At 45.9% G+C, this 25,069-nt stretch overlaps 1 protein-coding gene across 4 annotated transcripts in view; it reads right to left on the bottom strand.

Moving 5' to 3' along the window:
* PTPN3 (protein tyrosine phosphatase non-receptor type 3) overlaps positions 1 to 25,069 on the bottom strand; it is a 152,960-nt gene that overhangs the window by 38,782 nt on the left and 89,109 nt on the right. For 3 of the 4 annotated variants that reach the window (XM_043566470.1, XM_043566471.1, XM_043566472.1), the window contains 7 exons: positions 19,684 to 19,804; positions 18,465 to 18,552; positions 14,386 to 14,474; positions 13,214 to 13,277; positions 11,516 to 11,688; positions 7,768 to 7,902; positions 4,785 to 4,961 (listed from right to left, as the gene is read on the bottom strand). In XM_043566470.1, coding sequence (XP_043422405.1) covers positions 4,785 to 4,961; positions 7,768 to 7,902; positions 11,516 to 11,688; positions 13,214 to 13,277; positions 14,386 to 14,474; positions 18,465 to 18,552; positions 19,684 to 19,804 — 847 coding nt within the window. Of the gene's footprint in view, positions 1 to 4,784; positions 4,962 to 7,767; positions 7,903 to 11,515; positions 11,689 to 13,213; positions 13,278 to 14,385; positions 14,475 to 18,464; positions 18,553 to 18,695; positions 18,871 to 19,683; positions 19,805 to 25,069 lie in introns of those variants that run through there. The other variant, XM_043566473.1, reaches the window with a different exon arrangement.

The following is a 25,069-nucleotide window of genomic DNA, read 5'->3' on the forward strand; positions in this document are numbered from 1 at the left end:
AGGGGAAGCAGAAGGGGGTCTAGGCCAAACACTACTAACGACAAAAGAGACAGGACAGCAGCACATGCAGAGGCATGAGATTCTGAAAAAGCACAGGGGAGTGACGTACTGGGGCACAGATTTCACAAAAATAAGGCTCTCAGCCTTGTGAAAGATGGTTTGGAAGGAGGAGAGACCAAAGCCAGGAGGACACTTAGGGCGGTTTTGCAACAGTCTCTGTGACAGATGACGGTGGCTGACACAGGCAGTGCAGTGGGATGGCGGAGGGATCCGATTCAAGAGATGTTCGGGAGGAAGACCAACAAGGTGAGAGCCTAGCTGAGGAAGGTGGAAGAGAAGGAGTCCAGGATGGTGGAAGTTTCTAATGGGTGCAAACAGGGTGCAAATGTGGCCGCTTTCACCAAGACACAGGAGGAGCCACAGGTTGGATAGGGAGACGATGAGTGGAGATTGGGGTCCCTTGGGGCTTCAAGTATCAGTCATATGTCTACATGCATGTGGACAGACGCCAGGTGAAGGACAGGCAACGTGCAGAGAAAACAGACACAAAACTGCTGATGCAGTCCTGTCGCTGGCTGGCCTCCTCTGACAGAGACCCTCAGATGTACACAGATCTGTGTGCCACTGGCCAGTGTAGGACTGATGTGCTCAGGGAAGAGTGACTAGCAGGCCGAGGGGTGGAGAGTGGCTGACAGAACTGGAGTCGTTTCGTGTAAAGGAGAGTAGATGGTGTTATCGGGTAGAATCAGAAATGGAGCTCCAGGCAGGGATCTGTGGATGGCCCTGCTCATGCTGGGTCAGCATCAAGGACACTTCCCACACAGTCTGGACAACTGGGCTGTCCAACACCAGAACAGGCTGCCACACTGCAGGAGGGCTCCCCATCCCCAACGGGGCGACTGGGTGACAGGGCGGACGGCATTCTGCACTGCCGATGTGGTTGCAGAGAGGCATTTCTGAAGTCCCACTCAGGGCACAGAAGTTGTCGTTGTCTTTGTGGTTTTAAATGCTTATTGATTTTTTTAATGTTTGTTTGTTTGTTTGTTTATTTTTTGAGAGAGAGACAGAGTGTGAGCAGAGAAGGGGGAAAGAGAGAGGGAAACAAAGAATCTGAAGCAGGCTCCAGGCTCTGAGCTGTTGGCACAGAGCCCGATGTAGGGCTCGAACTCACTGACCATGAGATTATGACCTGAGCCGAAGTTGGACACTCAACTGACTGAGCCACCCAGGTGCCTCAAATGTTTATTTTTTTTGGGGGGGGGTAGGTACAGAGATAGAGGGGGACAGATTATCTGAAGCAGACTCCTCACTGTCTGCACAGAGCCCAATGTGGGACTTGAACTCGTGAACCCTGAGACCATGACCTGAGCCGAAGAGTGGTACCCTCAACCAACAGAGCCCCCCAGGCACCCCCGGAAGTTGTTTTTTTTTTTTAATCTTTAAATGTTTTTAATTTATCTTTTGGGGGGAGGGGCAGAGAGAGAGGACACAGAATCTGAAACACGCTCCAGGCTCTGAGCTGTCGGCACAGAGCCCGACGCGGGGCTCAGACTCATGAACCATGAGATCATGACCTGAGCCAAAGGTGGGCGTTTCACCGACTGGGCCACCCAAGCGCCCCTGCAGAAGTTGTTTTTAATCTCTGCTTTGCAAAGTCACTTTTCCTTTAGGGAGATTCCCCTCCCACATTTTCTGGGTGTTAGGGAATGGTAAGTTGTGTTTTTGTTTTTTGTTTTTGCCATGAAGGAAACTTCCTTTGCTGCAGATTTCGGCCTTCACTCTGAAGCAAGCAAAGGGACACGGAACGGCCGAGAGAAACCTGGGAGTTAACAAAAGACTACAGCCGACTCGGGCACAAAGCAAACTGCCGAGGATTCATAACTATAATCATCAACTTTGCTGTGCTGCTATAAATACGGAACAACCCGGAGAGTGACTCACCCGCTAAGATAACGTGTGGAGAGCCTGAGCCGCGCCACCCTGGGTTTAGAGCCAAAGTCTATCTGCTCTTTTTCTTCTCTTCTCTTTCTTCTTCTTGTTTACATGGGTACAGAATGTTACGCTTACTTCTCCTTTCCACAAGGAACCCTCCGTACTTACCGCCTGTGATGTTATTCATCCGATTTCTCTGACGGAATACTCCTTTTTGCCTCTTAACACAAACGGGCTGTATAAAACATGCCACACGTTTCTTCGACACCTTGCAGAAACTCAACTACAACAGGTTTTTTTTCCCCCCCACCAAGTACAGACCAGCTTTTCCTGCTTGCCTTGGGCAGTGGGGGACCCCAGACTCCTGGGGAGGGTGCAGCTGGCTCTGCCAGCAGGAAGTGGTCCGTTAGGGGCTGCCATTTTTCAACTGCTCACCCCACTCACAACGCCCGGCCGCTAACCTGACTCTGGGAGACGTCTGTTGGCGCAAAGCCGCGACAAGGAAGGCTGCCTTGGAGTCGCTATCCACTACGTTCAACATTCAGCTGCAGCGAAAAAGTGCCCCAGGACAACCCACCTTACGAGGTCTCATGCAAGAGTTTCAGAATTGATGTGCAGTGTTTAGGGGTGTGCAGGGGCCAAAATTACTTGAGTCAAATGGGACTCAAGGAAGTGAATTTTGAATCTAACTTAAAAAAACATACATTTAAATGGCCCTATGTGGACTGTGGCTCCTGTGTTGGACTGTGAGGGTCTAGCTGCTGCATGATTCCATGATATGGTGGCAGACCACAGGAGGAAAGCCTGACATGGGACCTCAGACCATTCCCAAAACTCTTTCCTTTTACAAAAGTGGAGGAAGATGCAAGGAGGAAGGCTGACTGTGTGCTATCTGCCCAACTGGACTGGAGGCCCCTTAACGCAAAGACTTGTCTACTTCCCCTTGATGTCCCCTCAATGAGCAGCAAAAGGCACAGAAGTTACGCTGCTGCACTCAGCCATGCACGCAGCCCTTTAAAATACCCACACCCCACCAGACACAATCCGTCTCCTTCTAGCCCGCACTGGTAAGTACTGTCAATAGCACTGTCTGTGATGATGGAAATGCTCTATCTGCGCTGTCCAGCACGGCAGTCATTACCTACATGTGGCTCTTCAGCACTTGAAATGAGACTTGGATGACTGAAGAGGGCATTTAAATGTTAAGTAATTTGAATCTGAATAGGCACACATGACTAGCGGCTACTGCACTGGCCAGGGGAAGTCGAGATACTGCCCAACGCCATGATGGGACTACATACCACAAGAGGAAGGGCTGACATGGGGAGTGTGACTGAGCTTTCCAGAGCCCTCAGTGCATTTCCTAAACGCTCTTTCACCTTCCCCAAAGCCACAGAAGCCCGTCGCAGAATCAAACTGGCTCAATTCATGCACGCCTGCATTCCTGCCTTGTATATCTAGGTTTGCAAAACCATGGGGTCCCACGAAGGAACTCACACCCTTCCACACTGTCACTTCAACGAAGCTGCAAGTTGGGGCAAGAGATACTGATCATTTCTGCAAAAGCATCATCCAAGCCCAGGTCACAAGGAAATAGCGAACGGAGGATTATTTAACCAGAGGTGTTAAGAACACAGATAAGCTGGCAACCATGTCTGCTGCGGTCAGAGACAACAGAGAGGTGACAACCTCACACATAAATGGGAAGTGAGATTTGCAATTCACCTGCCGATGTCTAGAATACAATCAGGATGCATTTAATGCTTTAAGCCTAGCAGCTAGAGTGGTAAAAATTTACAGATTAACTGAAGTGGCTTCTTGCTAATCCTGGGCTGTTCAGGGAGGCATTATGTTTCTATAGTTCGGGTACAGTATGGGACTTAACAGAATGAGCACCCAGTGCCTGTGGGTGACTTCCTAATGGTTGCTCCAGTTCTTTCATAGTACAGCTTAAAATGTCACTTTTTGATCATGTCTACTTTAAAAAATTTGAGGTAGCTAACTCTAAAATGTATAGATGTGGGAGAACTGTGAATTCATTGAGAGAAAAAAGTAAGACCCATGAATAAGGCAAGGAGGAAAAGAAACAGGGGCTGTATCAGAAACCTGGGCTAAGGGAAGCCAGTGCAATTGAACCTAACATGGAGCTCTGAGTTCCCTGGTAAGCAAGACGAAAAGAGAACTAGTGAATTAGATATACCTTATTGAATAATAAAAGAACTCAAGCCAGTACTTTCAGAGAGACATTTTTCCCTGGCCTTGAGATGTGAAGGGAGTTTGTCACATTTATAGAAAGGAAGATGCGGGCATAAAAGGAACTTAATGCAAACTGTTGACAAAAAGTTAACAAAGTTTCAGAGATGTTCTATGCATGTTTTTGCTTTATACTTGCAATTCATCTAAAGCAAACCTTGAGGGCATACGGTGGGTCTGAGAAGGCTTTCTGTGGACAGGTAGAAGCATATTTCCAGTGATCTAGAAGTCCTGTAGTGGTAAAACTTTGGCAATCTAGAGAAATACTCCAGCAGTTAACGTATCTATACCCCTGGAATGTGAACTGATTTAACCTGGGCTTTGCTCATGAACTAGAGACCATTCAAGGGAGCAACACATATGTGGAGAGTAGGTCTCTGTCACAGACAAAAATGAGTGCAAGCTCTAGACCTCAGGCACACAGCTTGTCATCGTGTGGCGGAACGGACAGTCTGACTTATGCCGTCATCCTGGCAGAGAGCACCGTAGGGTGTTGGCTGCAGGCTCTAGCCCTTGACCTAAATGGCCATCTGGGCTTGAGCAAATTCCTCAACAGCCAAAACAAGCAGATACGAAGAAGAGAACAACACATTTCTTACTCTCGGTGAGGGCTCCGGTTCTGAGAAACCTCGGAATCGCTGTCTTTCGGGGACAGGGAAGCCTTGTACGTGTAAAACACATCTTCGGTTTCGGTAATGTACGTCATCTCGTTCGCAAGGTTATCTGCGGAAGAGTGCCGTGGCTTCCGGATTTCGTGCCGGAGCCGAGGACTTCGCCTGCGTGGGAGAGAGGTCGAGCGTGAAAGTCCCGAAAGCAAATTGCACTTAAAAACTTCGTTAGACATCGGCGATCTGGCTTTGTGCCCTGACCTTTCCAAGGATGCCTTGGCTAACGCTGTTGGAAATTAAGAACCAGTTAACCCATTACGACACCAGAATCCACCAAGGGCCATGTGGGTTCTCAAGACTCTCAGCCCTGTGGTATAGCCCCCAAGACGGTAGCGTTGACTGTATACGTAGGCAGATGAGAGTGGTTTATGCCCTTTGGGAAGTGGTGAGTGTTGACTTAGGGAGCTATTCTTCCAGGAGGACTCAAGCTCTCAATGCACAGATAACACACCATACTGACTACTGATCAATTCTTCAGAGTCATTTGAGCACCAGTATAAATAAAGGGTTTAGAAGACAAAGTACAGTTTTTGGCAAAACTGAAACCTTATTTCAACTACATCCCTTCATGTGAATTTCACTTGATCCAAGAAGCAGTGTTTGCTTTTAAAAATATATCCTGTATGCCCTGTTAGGTGGGCACAGCAGCAGTAGCTAGCTATGTGGCTGCAGGCAAGTCACAACACCTCTCTGGGCCTCAGCTGTACCTACCTGCTCCTGAGAATGAACCAAATGAAGCAATGATCTCCGGACGCCTGGGGAAGCACCTGGGCATCAGCTCCTGCAGTGGGTGATCCCAGGCTGCTGAGCCTTCTAAGTTTTATTTTCTCTCAGTTTTTCCACCTTCTTCTTTGTGAGCCATTTCTCTTTGAGACTGTCAGGGCTTCCTCCACTATTCCCATTCCCCCTGGGCTCTGCTAATCAATAATACTGTGTCCAGAATAGGGTAGAAAGGCTCGTGACTCCTCAGGAGGGGACCTATAAATAGCAGTAAGAGCTCCAGGCCACGGGTGTGGCAACATCAAACCCCGCTGTTCTCCTGGATGCTGTCCTGGGCCTCTGCTCTGGGGCCCTGGCATCAGTGCCTAAGAGGCTTGCAGACAAAGCTGCTACTTTACAGCATAAATCTACCACTTTAGGAAGAAGTGCCTAAATCGTGGGAAACCAAGAAACGAATCTACTCAGTCATACTGTGATTTCTAACACTAAATACCATCAGTATCTCTGGCTAGAGCACTGGGCCCCCGGGGGAGGGTCCTCACCCAGCCACCCTGCACAGCACCTCCGTTTTGTGTGGGTTAGAATCTCCCCTAGTCCTAGAAGATCCGTCTTTGGTAACTTATAGGCCCACCCTGTCTTTTGTGAAATGAACAGAAAGCCATACTCTTAATTTCAGCGTGGAGCTGGGGCAGTGCCTCTGGCTGGGTTTCCCTCTCCCACTGACGATACCTGGTCATTTTGGAGGCATTCACAAAAATGGGCTGATGTCTCTCAGGAATTATAATAAAATAATGATACTAATCCCATCTGATTTCTTTTAATCACTTACAAAGCACCCGCACACTGTTACATCATTTGTGGTGATTTTTACAACCTTTTTTCACATGGGGAGACTGAGACCAGAGAGGTAAAGAAACTTGATAATTTAACAGAAGAGCCAAAATCTGAGTCTGGGTGATACAGTTATACAATCAGTGCCCTTCCCACTTGGCCAAATTGCCACTTCCTTCCTTTCAAGCCATCATATTAAAAAGTCGGTGGGCTACTTCCCCAAGCGCATTAGCTACTGTTTTTCAGAATCCTGCATCCTACATTGCATACCTTTACTAGGCTTTCCCAAAGTTTATTTTGTGCGATGCCAAAGGAAAACAGATTTGATAAAGCTCAGCATGCTTCCTTATCACAGGACTTCCCAGAACATCAGTATGCCAGCATGTACTGTACTCCCCAAAGGGGCATTTCAGGAGGCTGTAGTTCTCAAATTCAGACCAAATAAAAAAAATTTTTTTAAATTTTTATTCATTTAATAAATGTTTATTCATTTATTAAATGAATAAATGGGGGAAGGGCAGAGAGACAGGGAGACACAGTGTCCAAAGCAGGCCCCAGGCTCTGAGCTGTCAGCACAGAGCCTGATGCAGGGGCTCGAACCCATGAAAGGTGAGATAATGATCTGAGTTGAAGTTGGAGACTCAACTGGCTGAGTCACCCAGGCACCCCCAGACCAAATAAGATTTAAAAAAAACTTGGGGGGCGCCTGGGTGGCTCGGTCAGTTAAGCGTCCGACTTCGGCTCAGGTCATGATCTCATGGTCCGTGAGTTCGAGCCCCGCGTCGGGCTCTGTGCTAACAGCTCAGAGCCTGGAGCCTGTTTCAGATTCTGTGTCTCCCTGTCTCTCTGCCCCTCCCCTGTTCATGCTCTGTCTCTCTGTCTCAAAAAAAAATAAACGTTAAAAAAAAAATTAAAAAAAATTTTTTTTAATGTTTATTTTTGAGAGACAGAGACTGGCAGGGGAGGGGCAGGGAGAGAGAGGGAGACACAGAATCTGAAACAGGCTCCAGGCTCTGAGCTGTCAGCACAGAGCCCGACACAGAGCCTGATGTGGGGCTCAAACTCAGGAGCTGTGAGATCATGATCTGAGCTGAAGTTGGACGCCTAACTGACTGAGCCACCCAGGCGCCCCTCCACCCCAAATAAGTTTTTAAAAGAGAACATCCCAGAATTATACACTAAGGAAAATGTTTAGTAAGGCTTGCGTATTTCACAACAATAGTAAACTGTTAATTTTGCACCAAGCAAGCACACAAACATAAACTCTGATTGCAGGATACCTATATTGGGAAAACGTATGAAGTTGAATTTTTAAGAGAGAGAAAGTGGGTAGTACAAAAAAAAAAAAAAAACGAGCACGTACCAGTTAGGAGTGATAGGAGGGGACCGAGAAGGCAGGCTCTTGGTTTCTAAGTGCTCCACTGATAACGATCTCCGCATGGCTGGGTTCCACACCATCCCTCCAATCACTTTTTTGCAATACTGGTTATTTACAGACCTGAAAAACCAGAAGCAAGGTTCACTTTCCACACAGACATGTTCAACAAGAAATCATGGCATAAATGAAGCAAACAGTCTAACCATGCTCCCCCTCCCTGGTGGGCAGCTGGTGAGCACCAGGATGACACCAGCCAAGGTTACAAGGGGTCAGAGGTACGCAGGTCAAACGCGGTTTCGTTCTGTCCTGGCTCTTCCTGGTTATCTCTTCTCTTCTGGTGAAAACTATTTTCTTGAGCCTTACTATTGTAAGCAACAAAGCTGGTCCCAAAATATAACCAAACCATGCCACCATGGAACTATCAGGATAACACAGAAATGCAGTTCAAGTTAAAGGAAATCGCACTTTATTCACAATGGCATGAATACAAACATCAACCATCCTTCCAGGAAGGTTTCTTCGTCATGCAAGCTGGCAGAAGCCATTAGCTGTAAATCACAGATAACTCTTTGAGAGAAGGCCTGAGAAAATGCTTTCACAGAGGCAGGTTCTAAGAACATGCCATGCTACGTTCTAAGAAAGGGCCTCCCCGAAGCTAACTTTTGTGTTTACTTATACCTAGAGAATTTAAGTCTTAGCTACCTAGACCCCTCAGAGAATGAATTATTTGAAAGGATGGGGTTTGAAGTCAGCTAGGAAACTCATTTCTGCTATTCCTAAATTTTCAGTGGTGTTTTAATGCCTTATTAAAACATTCCAGGGGCACCTGCATGGCTCAGTTGGTTAAGCATCCAACTCTTGATTCTGGCTCAGGTCATGAACTCATGGTCATGGGATCTCATGGATCTCATGGGATCAAGCCCCGTGTCAAGCTCTGTGTTGGGTGTAGAGCCTGCTTAAGATTCTTTCCCCCCACCCCTTCCTCCACCCCCCCTCTGCCCCTCTCCCACTCATGTTCTTTTTCTCAAAAAAAAAACCAAAACACCAAAAAAAATTGCACATATTTCCTTGCAGCCTAAAACTCACAAGCCAAACAAACAAACAATAATAACAAAAAACAGGCAGGACAGAAAACCCAAAAGAACACGAAACATGTCCTAGAATGCCAATGTACTAATTTACAGTAAGAAATACTGCTGTTACCCCGATCAAAACACTCACAGCAACATCACTGGGAGAATCTGTATCAGAGAGCAAATTAGCACTGATTGAGAATGCTGCCTCAGAACAAGAGGACAAGCTAGAAGATTCAAAGGTTTGATGTTGTAGTTCCCCAAAGTATGTGTCACAGGTTATTAATAGATACCCTTTGGGGAAAAAAATGTTCCATTGTCCCTTAAGCTTGCAAAATACTGAACAAGTTTCTTCTATGTGGAACTTCTATCAGGGAGCCCAACACGCAAGTATGTAGATGTATCCCTAGGGTTGGGCAAATCATGTAACCTTATGCCTCAGTTTCCTCATTTATAAAATGGAGATGGTGAGGGCTGAAATCTGCAGTGCACTGAAGCTGGTCTTAGCAGCAATGAACTGATGACCTGTGCCATGAACCACCAATATCCCAAATGACCCCCAGTGGCAGATTAAAAATGGCTACAGCTCTTCTTTGACTCGTCTCTTGAATATGGGCTGGCCTGTGACTGCTTTGACCAAGAGTAGCTGTGCAGTTCTGGACCTGGCCTTTAAGATGGCTGGCTGCTTCTGCCTTAGGTGGTCGGAGCCCTGAACTTCTGCATGAGACATCTACTACCCTGCTGGAGAGCACACATGACGAGGCCCAGAGGACACAGAACGAAGTGAAGGGTCCAGCTGAGTCCAGCCTTCCCATCATGCCATCAAGCGTGGGAGCAAAGTCATCCTGGATCCATAGCCCAGCCCAGCCACCAGTTGCCTGTCACTGAGAAATCCCAGTCTACTACATGGTCTTTCCTAAATTCTTTATCCACAAAATCTTGACAGATGACAGAAAGATTGTGGTTTTCTGTTTGTTTTGTTTTTAAGTAGGCTCCATACCAGCATGGAGCCCAACGTGGGGCTTGAACTCATGACCCTGAGATCATGACCTGAGCTGAGATCAAGAGTTGGACACTGGACTGAGCCATCCAAGCGCCCCAAGCTTGTTTCAAGGGACCAAAATAGGGGTAGGTTATTCTGCCACAATGGGTAACCAGAACCTGCCCCACCTCACCCCCAACTCCATGTTGGCTACATTTTTCAGAAACAAAGACATCTGAATTGAAGTGACACTGGTAGAATTTGAACTCAGTTTTCTTAGCAACAGTCCATTCTTTCAACCGCTATCAGCCGGCTCAAAGGATTAGGTTCAACTAATGTAAAAACTATATTCCAGTAAGTTATGTCTGTGACATCTTCAGTAATAGCTACTGAATGTATAAAATACTAGAAACAATATTATAGGAGCTGCAAACTTTGAAAATATATTTGCTCTGGGTTTATCAGAAGCTGAGAGAGAGCACTTAGCATCACAGATACTACCACTGCTACTAACATTAATTCGCTACTTAATTGAATCTATAAAAAGCTAACTAATGATTATCAACATAATAGGAAAGTCACTGGAATTGTGTGATACAGTCCCACATACCAGATAATGGCTCAGACAGGGGCATTATTTCATTAGTAATAGCCACTTCAACAACAATGCAAAATTACGAGAGCAGTTTTTCAAACCAATAGTTTACAATAACTTGATACATGATTTCTGCTGTATCTGGTCCTGAGCAGGCAGTCTTAGAATAAATACACAAAAAATATAAACTGCATGATTAGTTTAGGGAATGCATTGTCATCTAAAGTTACAATTTTATAAGAGTAATTTCTTCCACTGTACTACTCATTAAACATTTTTAATATGATTTTTTAATATGATTCCTGTAGATATTAATTATACTTAAATATAATTAAGTATGCGCATGGTACCAACTAAACACTCAACTGGCAGTTCTCATTATTACTGTTATTTTGTGGTTGTTACTAGGTAGCATATCCCAAAGTCACTTGACTCTGGGAAGCTTTCTTTTTTTTTTAATTTTTTTTAATGTTTATTTATTTTTGAGAGAGACAGAGCGTGAGTGGGGGAGGGGAAGAGAGAGATGGAGACAGAATCGGAAGCAGGCTCTAGGCTCTGAGCTGTCAGCACAGAGCCAGACGTGGGGCCTGAACTCACGGACCGTGAGATCACGACTTGAGCCGAAGTCAGATGCTTAACCGACTGAGCCACCCAGGCACGCCCCTGGGAAGCATTATTTCTGTTCACTCGTTATTAGGGATGTCCGCATCAGCGGTCATCAGGGAAGATGTAACAGATGGTGGGAGGGGTTGTCTTGGTACCATGACGACCCTCAGAGTCATTGTCACCTGCTTCTCTTAGTATGACACGGTACAGGAGCAGCTGCATTTCTGGCTGCTTGGGTGTCCCAGGGGCAGCAAAGTTGAGGAGACAGAAAGGAAGCAGAGGAATAGAAGTATCTGAGTTTGCATGGAAAGAGACACTGCTGCCCCTGGGGAGACTCGGAACTGCACAGCTCCAGCTCTGCGCCTGGGGTCCCTGGATGATGGCGTCCCTTCCCCCGAGGATGTCCTCTACCCAGCAGTGGCCAGGACACGTTCACATCTCACTCTAGTGTGGATACTGTCCCTCAAGAATACTCACTTTTTGGGGTTCCTAGAGCCCATAGTCCAGTACTGAGACAGAACATTCTTTTCCTGAGGTAGTAGCTTCTTAGCCTGAAAGAATGTATGGTGTTCCACACAGGATTTCCACAAGTTTTTGCAAGATCGGTAATTTAACATGTTGAAGGCCACAATATGTTCCCTGGATTCAGTCTGGGAGGAAAAAGCACAGTAGAGATTTCATCCGCACAGATGAAAGGGCAAAGATGCATAGATGTTCTATGTCTGCATCAGTGGTCATCAGGGAAGATGTAACAGAATGTGGACAACCAGCTTCAAAATGCCTTAGGTCAGACACCAGTGTCATAGGACTATTCAGGAGCAGGATCAGTTAAGCATCTTATTCCTGTGGAAAAGATGACCTGGCTCTCCCCTTTATCATCACTTGTGATTCTCCCTGAACACTCTGATTTGGAATGTGCTTACATTCCTAGGTTGGATATATTTGGACCGACCAGATAAAGGCTGTGTGATACATCTCTTTTAAAACTTAGCTCTGGGAAAATCTCTCCTGAAGAATGTCTTCCACTTACCTGAAACTTGAGATTTTATAAGCCTTTGGATTTCTTTATTTGCTTTTCCCTGAGCATGGAGTTAATTTAATCATTTCCTTGACCCTCATCCTACCTGAGTTTAAGTTTTCTGTTTTCATGTTATATTACCATGTTGTGCATTTTGGGGCCACCTTCAATCTTGCAATGGGGGGGGGGGAAGGTCAGGAGACCCAGATTCTAGTCCTAGTTTGCTCTGAGCTCTGGTGTCCTCATTTCCAAGTGATCACTGCTATGTGGAGCCATTTTAAGTACACATTATCTTTGAAACCCTGGGAAATGAACATAGTGACAATAAGTGAAAAATACATGGGGCACCTGGGTGGTTCACTCAAATTTGAGTGTCCAACTTCGGCTCAGGTCATGATCTCACGGTCTATGAGTCCGAGCCCTGCATCAGGCTCTGTGCTGACAGCTCAGAGCCTGGAGCCTGCTTCAGATTCTGTGTCTCCCTCTCTCTCCCTGCCCCTCCCCTGCTTGCACTCTGTCTGTCTGTTTGTCTCTCTCTCTTAAAAATAAACATTAAAAAAATAAAAAAAAATACAGGACATAACAGGATAGAGCATGGTATCTCTGATTCAAATTCCAGCACCTCCACTTGGTAGCACTTTCGAGCCCTCTTCTCCATACTGATAACGAGAGTCATCTGGAGAGTGGTGGTCCCTCTTAGGAGACACATGCAAAGGTTACTGTGCATGTTTAAACACATCAAGGGGAGGAACTGATCTCACTGATATGTATTGCTACGCTGCATGGGCTCATGCCAGGTGCTTTGACCAATGCTTTTATTTAATCTTCTCGATTCCCGGAGAGGTGGGTACTACTACATTTCTGGAAACAAGCTAACTTGGGCTAGGGGAGGTTATGTAACCGGCCCAGCTGGTAAGTAGAAGAGTGAGGATCCAAACTCATCGTTACTAACTCCAAAGCAAGTTACGTCTGCTATCAGATAAACACAGTGAATTCTACAGGCAACTCTGGACTCCAACTTCCATTTTCTACCCCCCGCATGCCATGCTCTTTCTCCCCCCAGTCACATGGATGGCCAGCTGCCTTCACCTGCTGAAGAACTAAGAGCTGAAGTGGCTAAAAACACAAGAAACAAAGCAAGTGTAGACATAACTCACCTGTTTTTGTCGTTGATGTATGAAGAACTTTTTCCTTTTGAAAGAAATCTTTAGAATGTTCACCCTGCAAAAAAATGAAACATATAAAATGCACACAGGGATCAGCTGGCTGGCAGCTGATGCCTCACAACGTGTATCCTCTACTCCATGACCATGAGGAGCACGGGCTCTCCGCTTCCTAGAGTTTACCCCGCGGTAGGAATGACAACAGGCCTGTAGCCTCAGCTGCATACCAAGGAGCTCACTGAAGCTGAGTATCACATAAGGACTACTGAATCATGATGTAGCTTTTAAATAACGAGAACCATGGGCAATGTGCGCTGTTTGTGGTCATTTGCTTTTGTGACAGTGTAGCTCTGCTTGAGCTGGTGTGTGCCTGGGGAGACCAGCTGAGGGCAGTGTGGAGCAGCAGAGGGAGGACAGACAGCAACCAGACAGACTTGGGTCCATATCTCCACTCTGGTACTTAATGGCCATGTGTCAAGTTTGCATAAGAACACGATTATAGCCCCCATGTGCAGCATTTTTATATACCGGTTCCCTACTAAAAGCTTGACATTAGTCCCTCAACTAAGCCTTGCAATAGTCCTGCAACATATTATTATTCCCAGTTCTCAGATGATGAAACTGAGGCTCAGACACCTCCCCTAAGTGGTCAAGATCATTCAATAAGGGATGCACAGATCTGAGCCTCTGCTAACAAGTCCTGTATGACGTAGTTGGAAGGCACTGCCTTTTTCAGAGTGGTCTTGTGAGGATTAAGTCTGTTTGGTCCCCTGAGTTTGTAGACCAGAACAGAATACTTAGTAAAAGTCCAACTAATAACTAAGGAACCACAGTGACAATACAGTTCCTGCCCAAAGGAAGTTCTCTGAGTTCTGGCCAATGTACCGCCCAGGACTCTGTAACTCCAAAACCTGCCTTGAGCCACTTCATCCCTGTTTCCACAGAGTATCCCAAACCACAGGGTGACCGGAGGAAGGGGCTGCCAGTGGAAACCAAACTCCTTTTCCCAAGTACCGAATTTGGATGAACCTCAGAGGTCAGAGGTAAAAACCTGGTCTCCACCCCTCCTTTAGAAATACCAGTTTAAAATTAGAGATAACATTTCTTTTGTTCAGCATATTTTTAAAGCATGATTCAGAAAATAATTAGAAGTGGTTTGCACTTACCAAGGATAGAAACTTGTGCAAATGTATTTTCGGTACACGGCAATGCCCGCAGAAGCAATCCCAATCATTAGATCTAAATTGTGCAGATCCTGTAAAAAGGAAGAACCGAGATTCACAGTGTGTTACAGTCATGCTTATGCCCTCTGGTAACTCAAGCACCCACGCTGTTATAAATAGCAGTATGTATAAGCTCCAAAGGAAGAATGTTATGGAAAACAGGCAACCGATACTTAAGATCCAAATGCTTAGCACCAGACTCTTCTAAAATGCACACGCGCTGCCTGAGAGCAACATCTGGGCCCCTCTGGGTTAGAGAGTTACCAGCAAGGCCTACTCATCATTCCACAGAATCTTGAAACGAATATCCAATTGTACATTTCCTACAATTAGTATTAGATATCATGTGAACATCAGAAAGAACTCACCCTCTGCACAGCTTTATACCAATCTCAACTTTCATCACTGAAAAGGCTTTAGCTACTGTCGTGAAGTGTAGAACTGCTGACTTTAAATCCAATTGAGAAAGAAATACAGCCTACAAATCCAATACACTCAACATTTATTAAGAGCTTGTGCGCTAGGCATTGCCGTAGACAATGAAAACACGGGGAGGGGCATAGACAGGGAGACAGAGGATCCAAAGGGGGCTCTGTGCTGAGAGCAACAAGCCCGACGTGGGGCTCGAACTCACAAACGGTGAGATCATGATCTGAGCCAACGTTGGATGTTCAACTGATTGAGCCACCCAGGTTCCCTGAGTAAAATAAAATTTTAAAATAAAACATTTCCTTCCCTTGAGTCACCTATGCCCCAATTTACCCTATCATATACTCCAAATTATATTCAATAGGAGCGGGGGCAGAGTCTGACTTAGTTACGACTGAGTGTGAAGTTTAGGTTTGTCACCTATTAGCTGTGTTATTTTGGGCTACTGAGCCTTAATTTTTCCTTTTGTATAATAAGGATTATCAAACCCACCTCTCCAAAGGCTAAAATTAGAGAACATGTGGCAGGTATAATTATATTTTCATTTCCTTTTGCCTTTCAAGATGTGGTGGGACAAATCATTTGTGGACAGTGATATGAACAAGGGGAATTAGAGAAATTGGCCAAACAAAACACTGCTGACTGATACAGTCGAAAGTCCAGAGTATTCACTCCTGGGTACCCAGCTAGGATCACATGCAACTCAACCCAGGATAGTAACTATCCACTAAATTCCCACGCCTGTCCCCACACTTCCCAGCTACACGTGTACTGGAGAAGGCAGGGTCACGTGACTAGTCATGGTCAATGTTCTAGGAGCAGTGATGGATCTCTCCTGGGCTGAATCATTTCAGAGCTGCTGTGAAGCCAACCCTCCAACTTCCTCTTCCCTTGCCACACACACGAGGCCATGTTAGGTGAAGCCTCAAGATGGAGGCAGCCTGGCTGCCGAGTCACTGCACCTGGAGGGTCGCTGGGACCCATCGGAGCCTTTGAACTACTGGGAAGTGAGCTCTGTGGCGTCAGGTCGTTGGTGTGTAGGGGGTTCTGCCTGACACAACATAGTCAAAGGTAACCCAGCTCCCTCTGATACCCTGGGAGGTGTGAGCCAGGCAGGTAATCATCTGGCTCGAGGTCACTCATGGGACACAGGGGGTAGGGAGAGTGCAGGTCAACTCAGATACAGATAAAGTCCACTTCACTGCTGAAGAAAGTTCTCCACAACATTCCACGGCAAGTGATTATTTGCAACGGAATAAAAATTAACCATCAAGTCCCAAAGTTGATATTTTATAAGACCCCATATCTTCTTCCTCCTTTATTACTGAGGCTGTAACTTGCCTATCACACGGTTATGGGATTGGAATGGCACAAAAGAAATGAAAGTGTTTCTATGAATCGCAAAACTCTCAGATGTAGAGTCTGATTATTTACTCAACTTCCCTGAGCCTACATTTTCTCACCGTAAAATGGGATGATTCGAATACTGATTTCTCAAGGTTGCTATAATCTTTAAACGAGACATTGTGGTCTCATGAAAGCATCTGGAACAATGCCTAGTACCTACAATACTAGGTATTCAATATTTGCTTTCTTTTGTATGTGATGTGGACCAATTACTGGCAGAAAATAGAAAGGTCAGAGGCCAACTAGATAGTGCTGGGGTCATGTACTAAAGCTGCTACTTCTGTGCTGTGTGACCTTCCAAAAGTCCCTGAGCATCAGTTTCTCCATCTGTAAAATGGGGGTAATGATAATACCTCACAGCATTACTGGGGGAAATAAACAAGCCACTGTATCTGGCAGATAGAAATTACTCAGTAGATGATGGATATTAGTCAATTTTATTTAAAACTTTTTTTTAACGTTTATTTATTTTTTTGAGACAGAGAGAGACAGAGGACGAATGGGGGAGGGTCAGAGAGGGAGGGAGACACAGAATCCGAAACAGGCTCCGAGCTGTCGGCACAGAGCCTGACGCGGGGCTCGAACTCGCAGACCGTGAGATCGTGACCTGAGCCGAAGTCGACGCTTAACCGACTAAGCCACCCAGGCGCCCCTAGTCAATTTTATTTAAAAAGTCACAACAAGAGGCTCCTGGGTGGCTCAGTCAGTTAAGCGTCTGACTCTTGATTTGGGCTCAGGTCATGATCTCACGGTTTACGAGTTAGAGCCCCAAACTGGGCTCTGTGCTGACAGTGAGGGCCCTGCTTGGGATTCTCTGTCTCCCTCTCTCTCTGCTCCTCCCCCACTCTCTCTCTCAAAAATAAACATTAAAAAAATTTAAAAGTCACCATCAATTAAAATATTTATTGGTTTTCATGATTGTACCATTATAATTAAAAAAATTTTTTTTAATGTTTATTTTTGAGAGAGAGAGAGACAGAGCATGAGCAGGGAAGGGGCAGAAAGACGAGGGGATAGAGGATCGAAAGTAGGCTCTGCACCAACACCAGTGAGCCTGATGTGGGGCTCGAACTCATGAACTGTGAGATCATGACCTGAGCCAAAGTCGAACGCTTAACCGACTGAGCCACCCAATATTGGTGCTCCAATAACATTGTAATTTTTAAAAGCATCCAACTGTTAATATTGGCTCAGGTTACAATCTCAGTCATGGCATTGAGCCCCATGTAGGGCTCTGTGCTGAGGGTGGAGCCTGCTTGGGATTCTCTCTCTACACCCCCCCCCCCCCGCCAATGTGTGCACACGTGCACTCTCTCTCTCTCAAAATAAATAAATAAACTTTAAAAGAAAAAGCTGTCATATTTGGGTAATTTGAACAGCAATAAGATGAAATAGTAAACACCTTGGCTCATTAAAGTATCACTTGGAAAATGGACAGACACATTTTTTGCTTCTTTAATCATCATATGAAATCATCTTTACAAACTACTTGTTTCTGGGGCACCTGGGTGGCTCGGTCATTTAAGTGTCCGACTTTGGCTCAGGTCATGATCTCACAGTTCGTGGCATCGAGCCCTGCGTCAGGCTCTGTGCTGACAGCTCAGAGCCTAGAGCCTACTTTGATTCCGAGTCTCCCTCTCTCTGACCCTCCCCCTCTCATGCTCTGTCTCTGTCTCTGTCTCTGTCTCTCTCTCTCTCCCTCTCTCTCAAAAATAAACATTAAAAATTTTTAAAAACTACTTGTTTCTGGGGTGCCTGGGTGGCTCTGTCAGTTAAGCATCCGACTTCAGCTCAGGTCATATTCTCACAGCTTGTGAGTTTGAGCCCTGCGTCAGGCTCTGTGCTAACCACTCTGAGCCTGGAGCCTGCTTCAGGTTCTGTCTGTCTCTCTCTGCCCCTACCCCATTCGTGCGCCCTCTTTCAAAAAGTGAATAAACATTTTTTAAAAAATAAAAATAAAATAAAAATAAAAACTACTTGTTTCTAATCCCCATGACCAACCCTCCCCCTCCCACCCCATGGAAGCATGAAACATGAAAAAACAACTGGATAACCAACTTTATAAACTTTCTGAATATTGTTATACAAAGCTCTTTTTTTATTATACTGGAAAAGACATAGTCTCAAAGAAGTTTTCAAACCTTTGGAAATTAATTTCTGAACCCGGAAATGCCGAGGGTACCTACCCTACCGCTGTGTAGCTCCACTCCATAGAAGTCGAGGGTCCGTGCTATGTTGATAAAGCAAGATTCAGCTTCTGACTGCTTTAGTCCACTACAGAAGACAAGAGACAACGCAGAGCTCTCGAATCAACAGAGTGCACAACTCCAATTTTTAACATAAAAATCCCCTCCAAATTGGTAACATTTCTGTAAGGTTATTAAATGCCTTATGTTATTAATCTTCAACAATCTCACCCTAAATTCTACTAAACCAGGTCTTTTCTCTTGCCCACCGAATAGGACTTCATCGTCTGCTCAAGTCCTTTACTGAATAATACTTCCCATTATTAGGCTCTCAATACTCAGATACGGAAGGAAGTCACCTTTTGGAATTCCCACCCTCCTTGTTCCAAGTTGCTTACTTGATAGGTGCTCTTCAGGTCTTTCCACCTTTATCTATTCTTCTGGCAGCCTCAAACTCCCAAACGTCACTGTGCTATTTTAGGATGCTGGCTTCTGCCTGGGAAACAATTCTGGGAGGGAGGATTGGCCGTGCCTTTTAGAAGGGACGCCAATTGCTTGGCCTTTGTTTTTGCAGCCTTCCCAACAATGTCAGGTCCCTTGAGACCTGGCCTTCCTGGTCAGGATGGCCCTGATCTGACCTGGACTATAGAGCTGCCTCTCTATAGCTTTGAATAAAATGAGGCAAAGGACAAGGAGCCCGGAATCGGGCATATCTGCTGGAATGGAAGCTGGGTCTGCGGCAGCTACGGAAGACTGGGCCTCCCTTCTGGAATGAGGGCGGTTTCACGACCCGAAGCCAGGGAGGATGTGGGATTCACAGGGCCTCCTGGCATTCGTCCACCTGCCTGTCTATTCAATGATGCTTGATGGAGCCACCCATTTTATCAAATGTGGTCAACTGTTAAAAGTTGCCTGGTAGGTCAATTTGTGGGGCATATTTAAAAAGGGCATTTCCGCTAGGAATTAACAGATTTCAATGACACCCTAAAAAAGAATGCTGTAAATCCCCTTAAACTCTTACCGGATTTTGCACTTTACAGAAATGTTAGTTATGCCAAATATATCTGCCATCGTAACATCTCAAAGGTTCACAAACCTCCGACAGCTTAAAAGAGGGTTCATGAACAAAAGGAAGAGAACACATCAGACACAAGGGAACATAAGGTCTGAAATGTGCGACCTGGGTTCCCAAAGTAGGCCACCCCACCCCTCTTCTCACCTGTGCTGTTCGTGGAGCGATTCCACCTTCGTTAAAAAGTCATCGTTCTGATCTGGTATAAACTGACTATCAGAAAGATAGCCTGGATGATGAATGGAAGAATCATAGTCTCCAAAATGCGCTATCGAGACAGAATGAGGAGGAAATCGCCTTTTCAATATGGTCTGCATTCACAAGCATCTATAGCATCACAAGAAAAGCATTGGAAGTATTCCAAGAGGTTCTACCACTGCATGAACTTGAGCTTCTCCTTAGCTCCAGATTCTACATTTCTATCTGAACCCTATGTGGTACCACCACACATGCTTCAGCTGAATGTTCTCTCCCCGCGGCCAGACATTTGGACAGTCTAACCTAGGCCCTATTCTAAACCCATGCTCTGTGGTGAGCCCTGCAGCTTGCACCGTACCCCTGGATAAAGAGAAGTAAGAGAAGCCACTCAAAAATGCCATGCCCTGTATGCCGCGTCCTGTGCAGAAGACGGACTCTCTAGGAGCCCAAGGTGATCACAACACTGGACCAGCCTGCTCCAAAAAATGTGTGTGGGCAGAAGGCAGGTTATGCTGACTTGACCACGGCCTGCACCTTGACCAGGTCCCCGGAATTTGGAAAAGTGGTGGAAGAAATGGAACCAGGATGTGTTCGGAGGCACAGTGGGGGGTGGCATGAGGGCTGGGAGTGGGTGGGGCTGACGGGCCCTGGCAAGGTGAGGGCAGAATTCTGGGGCAGAAGGAACACTCTTGGGGGAGTCAGGGAAACACTGGAGACCTGCAATTGCAGAGGGTGTAGGAAGAGGGCCTTACAGAGGGGTTCCCAGATCCATCCCTGGTCTAAGCGGCGCCTCTCCCTCAAGATCCTTGACTGCCATTCTACAAGCGTGACTCACTGACATCTACTGTGTAATAGATATTCCTGAGAGTTGTACATGGCTGCCCTGGGGATCCAAACCATTTGGGTGTCTGGACTGTTGAGGAGACTGGGGAAAAAGACCCTGGGTGGGGCACCTAAGGATCTTGCCTGTGGGACACAGGGACACCTGCCTCCCTTCACGAAGATTCAGTTTTTCCATCTTTATAAAAACAGGAGAAAAACAAGTTCTAGTTCTGATGGGCAATTACTCTAGTATTTCATTTTCTCTTTTTTTTTATTGAAAAAAAATTTTGTGTTTATTTATTTTTGAAACAGAGACAGAGTGTGAGCAGGGGAGGGGTAGAGAGAAAGAGGGAAACCCAGAATCTGAAGCAGGCTCCAGGCTCTGAGCGGTTAGCACAGCACCCGACGTGGGGCCCAAACCCACAAACTGTTGAGATCATGACCTGAGCCGAAGTCCGTCGCTGAACCCCTTAACCGACTGAGCCACCCAGGCGTTCCAGTAGTATTTCATTTTGTTAATGGGACACTTTCATCTTTTTCTTAAAAATATTAACCTTGATCTTTCCAAAGGTTTCAATGAATTCTTCCCACAGTTGGCTTCAACACTAGGCGGCTTCTGAGGGCTAGCGTTGCACAGCGCCCACTCAACACAGAGTTCTAAATCAAACAGCTCCTTCTGTGACACGAGGATGGGGACCGGGAGAAGCTGCTGTGATGCTTCATGGCCAATCTCAGGAGGGAAGGAGATGAGCCGGGCAGCTGCTTAGGGGAATTCATCACAAAGAGGAGAGGCTAGATACAAGCACATATTTCTTTATGTCCGTTTGGCCCTGCTCACCCTCAACTGCCACCACACCCAAGAGCTGCTCTTTGAGATCCACACCATAATGAAGGGATCTGTTTCCTCCTTACACTCTTCCCTGAGGGCTGGGAGTGAGACAGACTCATCCCTGGGGCCTAGCACCTATGCATGGCACCCAGTAGGTACTCAGGGACACAGTGCTCAGAACTAACTGAAACAAAGGCTACTACAAAGTTCAGTTTTGGAAGGGGAAGAGGGCCTAAAAAGCCAAGTGATCTATGCACACAGACTTGGTCAAGGGTAGACCATAGGCTGTTAAGGCCAGCCAAATGCAGCTAAGCTATGGACTGCAATGTCAAGGCTGGATTATGTAAGCACAAGTGTGGTGTATAGGTGAGTTTGTACATTGTGAAGTATAGAACCGTGTGTTTATAGGAAATAATTTAGATGCCCTGACACAGAGCCCCCAATGAGGACAGCATGAGAAAGTCTTAAAATTATCTTGTATAAATTCATTTTAAAAGGGAAGAAACTAAAAAAAAGAAAGAGAGAGAGAGAAAAAAAAAGAGAGAGAACAAACTATGATCCAGAGATAAGGGACTTCCCATATCACAGAAGCCACTTCCAGCAGTTAAGACCAGAACCCAGGTGATCCATGCCCCCCAACTTATGCTCCTACCATTCCCACCAGCCTGCCTGCCAGGTCCAAGCTGTTGCTCGCCATTTGCTGAGGACAGGGGTTATGTCCCCAGAGGGCAGCCAAACGCTGCAAAGGGATTTTCCTGAGCCTCAACGCAGAGTCCGATTAAATTTTACTCTATTGGTTTCATTTGCTCATGGTGAGCCTCTTGGACCTTGACTTGGTCATCTGTTTTAGCTGATAAATCCCGACCCCTGGGCCCTTCTGCAAACATGAACAGCAAGGTCATCTTTAGTCAAGTCACTGACAAATATCTGAACTTAACAAAAGGCCTAGAGGGAATCTCCCTGTAGGGTGGTTTTCCCTTGGAATCTTAGTCGGCTACTCCGTGCAAAGTTTTGTGCTCACCACTAGAGGGAAACAAAGTTAAATAGTCATCTGCAAACACTTGGCCAAGCACAGAGAGGTTCCCCTGTTGATTTCAAAGCGCTCATGACAACCCAGCGACAGACATTGCTTTTGTCCCTATGAAACAGTTAAGGGAAGGGCGACTCAAGGAAGGGACCTGCCCACACTGCTCAGCTGGTAACTTGGAGCCTAGACTTTGACCACAGTCCATAACCTTCATCTACTTACTATACCACACACCCTAACCTCCAGAGCAATACACTTTCCTATTCGTGGGGAAGCAACACATGCACAAGCTAATTATAGCAGGAAGATAAGGAAATGAGTGTTTATGTGGGAAGTACATTGTCTTAAGTTCCATGCATTCTTCTGGCTAAAATTTTATATTGTGCAGAAAACAGAGAGTATATTCCAGACACTCAAATGTGCGGCATTTCCAGCTGTCAAACTATTCTGTTGGGAAAGTCCTTTATATAATATAAGCAAGCCCCTTACATGTTATTCATCTAACACCAGCTTAATCTTGGAGGCTCTTCTCAGGGGTCATCACTAAGAAGCTTTTCTGGACTCGCTTCCTTCTCCCCCATGCAAGATGGAGTGCATCCTCTGTGCTCACCCTCACTGCCACCATCAGCTGGCCCACCTGTGCCTCCCCAGCAGGCAGGGGACTCCAGAGAGAGGCCATGCTCTGTCTGTGCACCCTAAGACTGGTACAGAACCTGCACGTGACAGAGGTCAAAGGACATTATGGAATGAATACGTATTTCTAAGCACTTTATTCTTTGAGCCTCCTAAATACTTGAGGCCACCAGCAACCTATAAAATCTTTTCAGGTATTGCGGGCGCCTGGGTGGCTCAGTCAGTTAAGCGTCCGACTTTGGCTCAGGTCATGATCTCACAGTCCTCACAGTCCATCTTGAGTTCAAGCCCTGCATTGGGCTGTGTGCTGATAGCTGGGAGCCTGGAGCCTGCTTCAGATTCTGTGTCTCCTTCTCTCTCTGCCCCTCCCCCACTCATGCTGTGTGTGTGTGTGTGTGTGTGTGTGTGTGTGTGTGTCTCAAAAATAAACAAACATTAAAAAAAATATTTTCCAGTATTTACCTACATTAATCTAGTAAGAAAATGTGATTTTGGTTTGCTTGTCACTAGTGGGGCTTATCTTCATATGACACACCCCTGCCAGGACAATTTAGTGAAATGTAGTAGATAAAAATTAGACATCCAGCAGTACCCTATCCAAGAATTAATCTTAGAGAAATGCATGCACAGAAGTATCAGGAAGAATATATATGTACTTCCTGAGAGTGAAGGAATAAAGAGCTTATACTTAAAACTGCTTGTCTGACAACATATGATTTCATTACGCATGAGAGTCATGCTAATATTTCCACGGAAGCGAGTTTCTGCTTTCTCGATGCTAATAACTTTCTTTAGCCCAGTTCTATCACTTGTTTGCAGAGGGGAGAACCTGACTTAGAATAGGATTTTCGTATTTGGTTCTTAAATTTTACTCTAAATAGAGTTTATTGTTTACAAAAGGCAGTTCTTCAGAAAGTTTTCTTCTGGGCAGACATGAAAACAGAGCGCAAGTGAGCACTTGCCACGCGGCGGGCGCTATCCTGAGAGCTTTCCGTATAATAACTCATTCCATCTTCACTACAACCCTAGGAAGTAAACACAGCTATCACCACTTCACAGATGAAGACACGAAGGCCTGGAGAGGCTCAGGGTCATGATGTATTAGTGGAAGAGCCTAAGCCCAGGAAACATGGCTCCAGGAACGTGCTCATTGACTCAGTTACCAGCAAGGGTCCAGCTGTAAAGTTTCTAGTTATACATTTCCTTACATGTATGATTTGACTCAAACAGTCAATTTTGAGTTGTAATCACCACCATCACCTCTGTTTTACAGAAAAAAAACCCCCGGGAATTCAGGGACGTAATACCACATTAGTGGCAAGTGGAGAAGCCAGGATCTAAATTTAGTTTGACTATGTCCTTCCTAGTGTTCCTGCCCCTCAAAGCTCCAGCTGCGAACACCAAACTCACACCGGGATGTAGCAAAGCTGGTCTCTTCAGCTGATCAGCCTGGCAGACATGGAGTCCATGAGGTCTAGAGACCAGTAAGGACACAGGCTGACTGGTGGCCATGCCATTTCCCATCTGGATACAACACGGCCGGGTCTGTTCCAGCTGTGTTGTAGGGAGAGGGGAACTTTCAAATCTACCCAGGCCTGTCACTGTGCAACCTCTTCTTGGTTTCCCATTGGAGAGAAGGAGATGCAGGCTATCTGGGGAGACTGAGACTGGATCTGACCTTACTAGTGAGTAGGGTCATTGTTAAAGGTCTGTCTTCCACTTCCTGGTATCCCGCAGGTGGGCAGATAAGCTGTGGGCCCTCCCAGCCACCTTGCTCTTCCCCTCTCCTATTTCTGTTCCTTGCAGCCAGGGGAGTGGACAGACTTAAGGCCACCTCAGGAGTCCCTGTCAGCCTTCTCTTGCTATTTTGCCTCTGAGACCAAAGTAGAGTGAGTAGTTCAGCCAGCACCTGCTCAGAGACCTGACCATCTTGCTCTCTTAACTCCCTACCCTACAGTCAGCTTAAGAGGGTTATAGGCCAAGATGCTGTGGGGCTTATAGAAAGGTAGAGGAACCATCTTACA

The sequence above is a fragment of the Prionailurus bengalensis genome, chromosome D4 (genome assembly GCF_016509475.1).
Source record: "Prionailurus bengalensis isolate Pbe53 chromosome D4, Fcat_Pben_1.1_paternal_pri, whole genome shotgun sequence".
Classification (NCBI taxonomy): domain Eukaryota; kingdom Metazoa; phylum Chordata; class Mammalia; order Carnivora; family Felidae; genus Prionailurus; species Prionailurus bengalensis.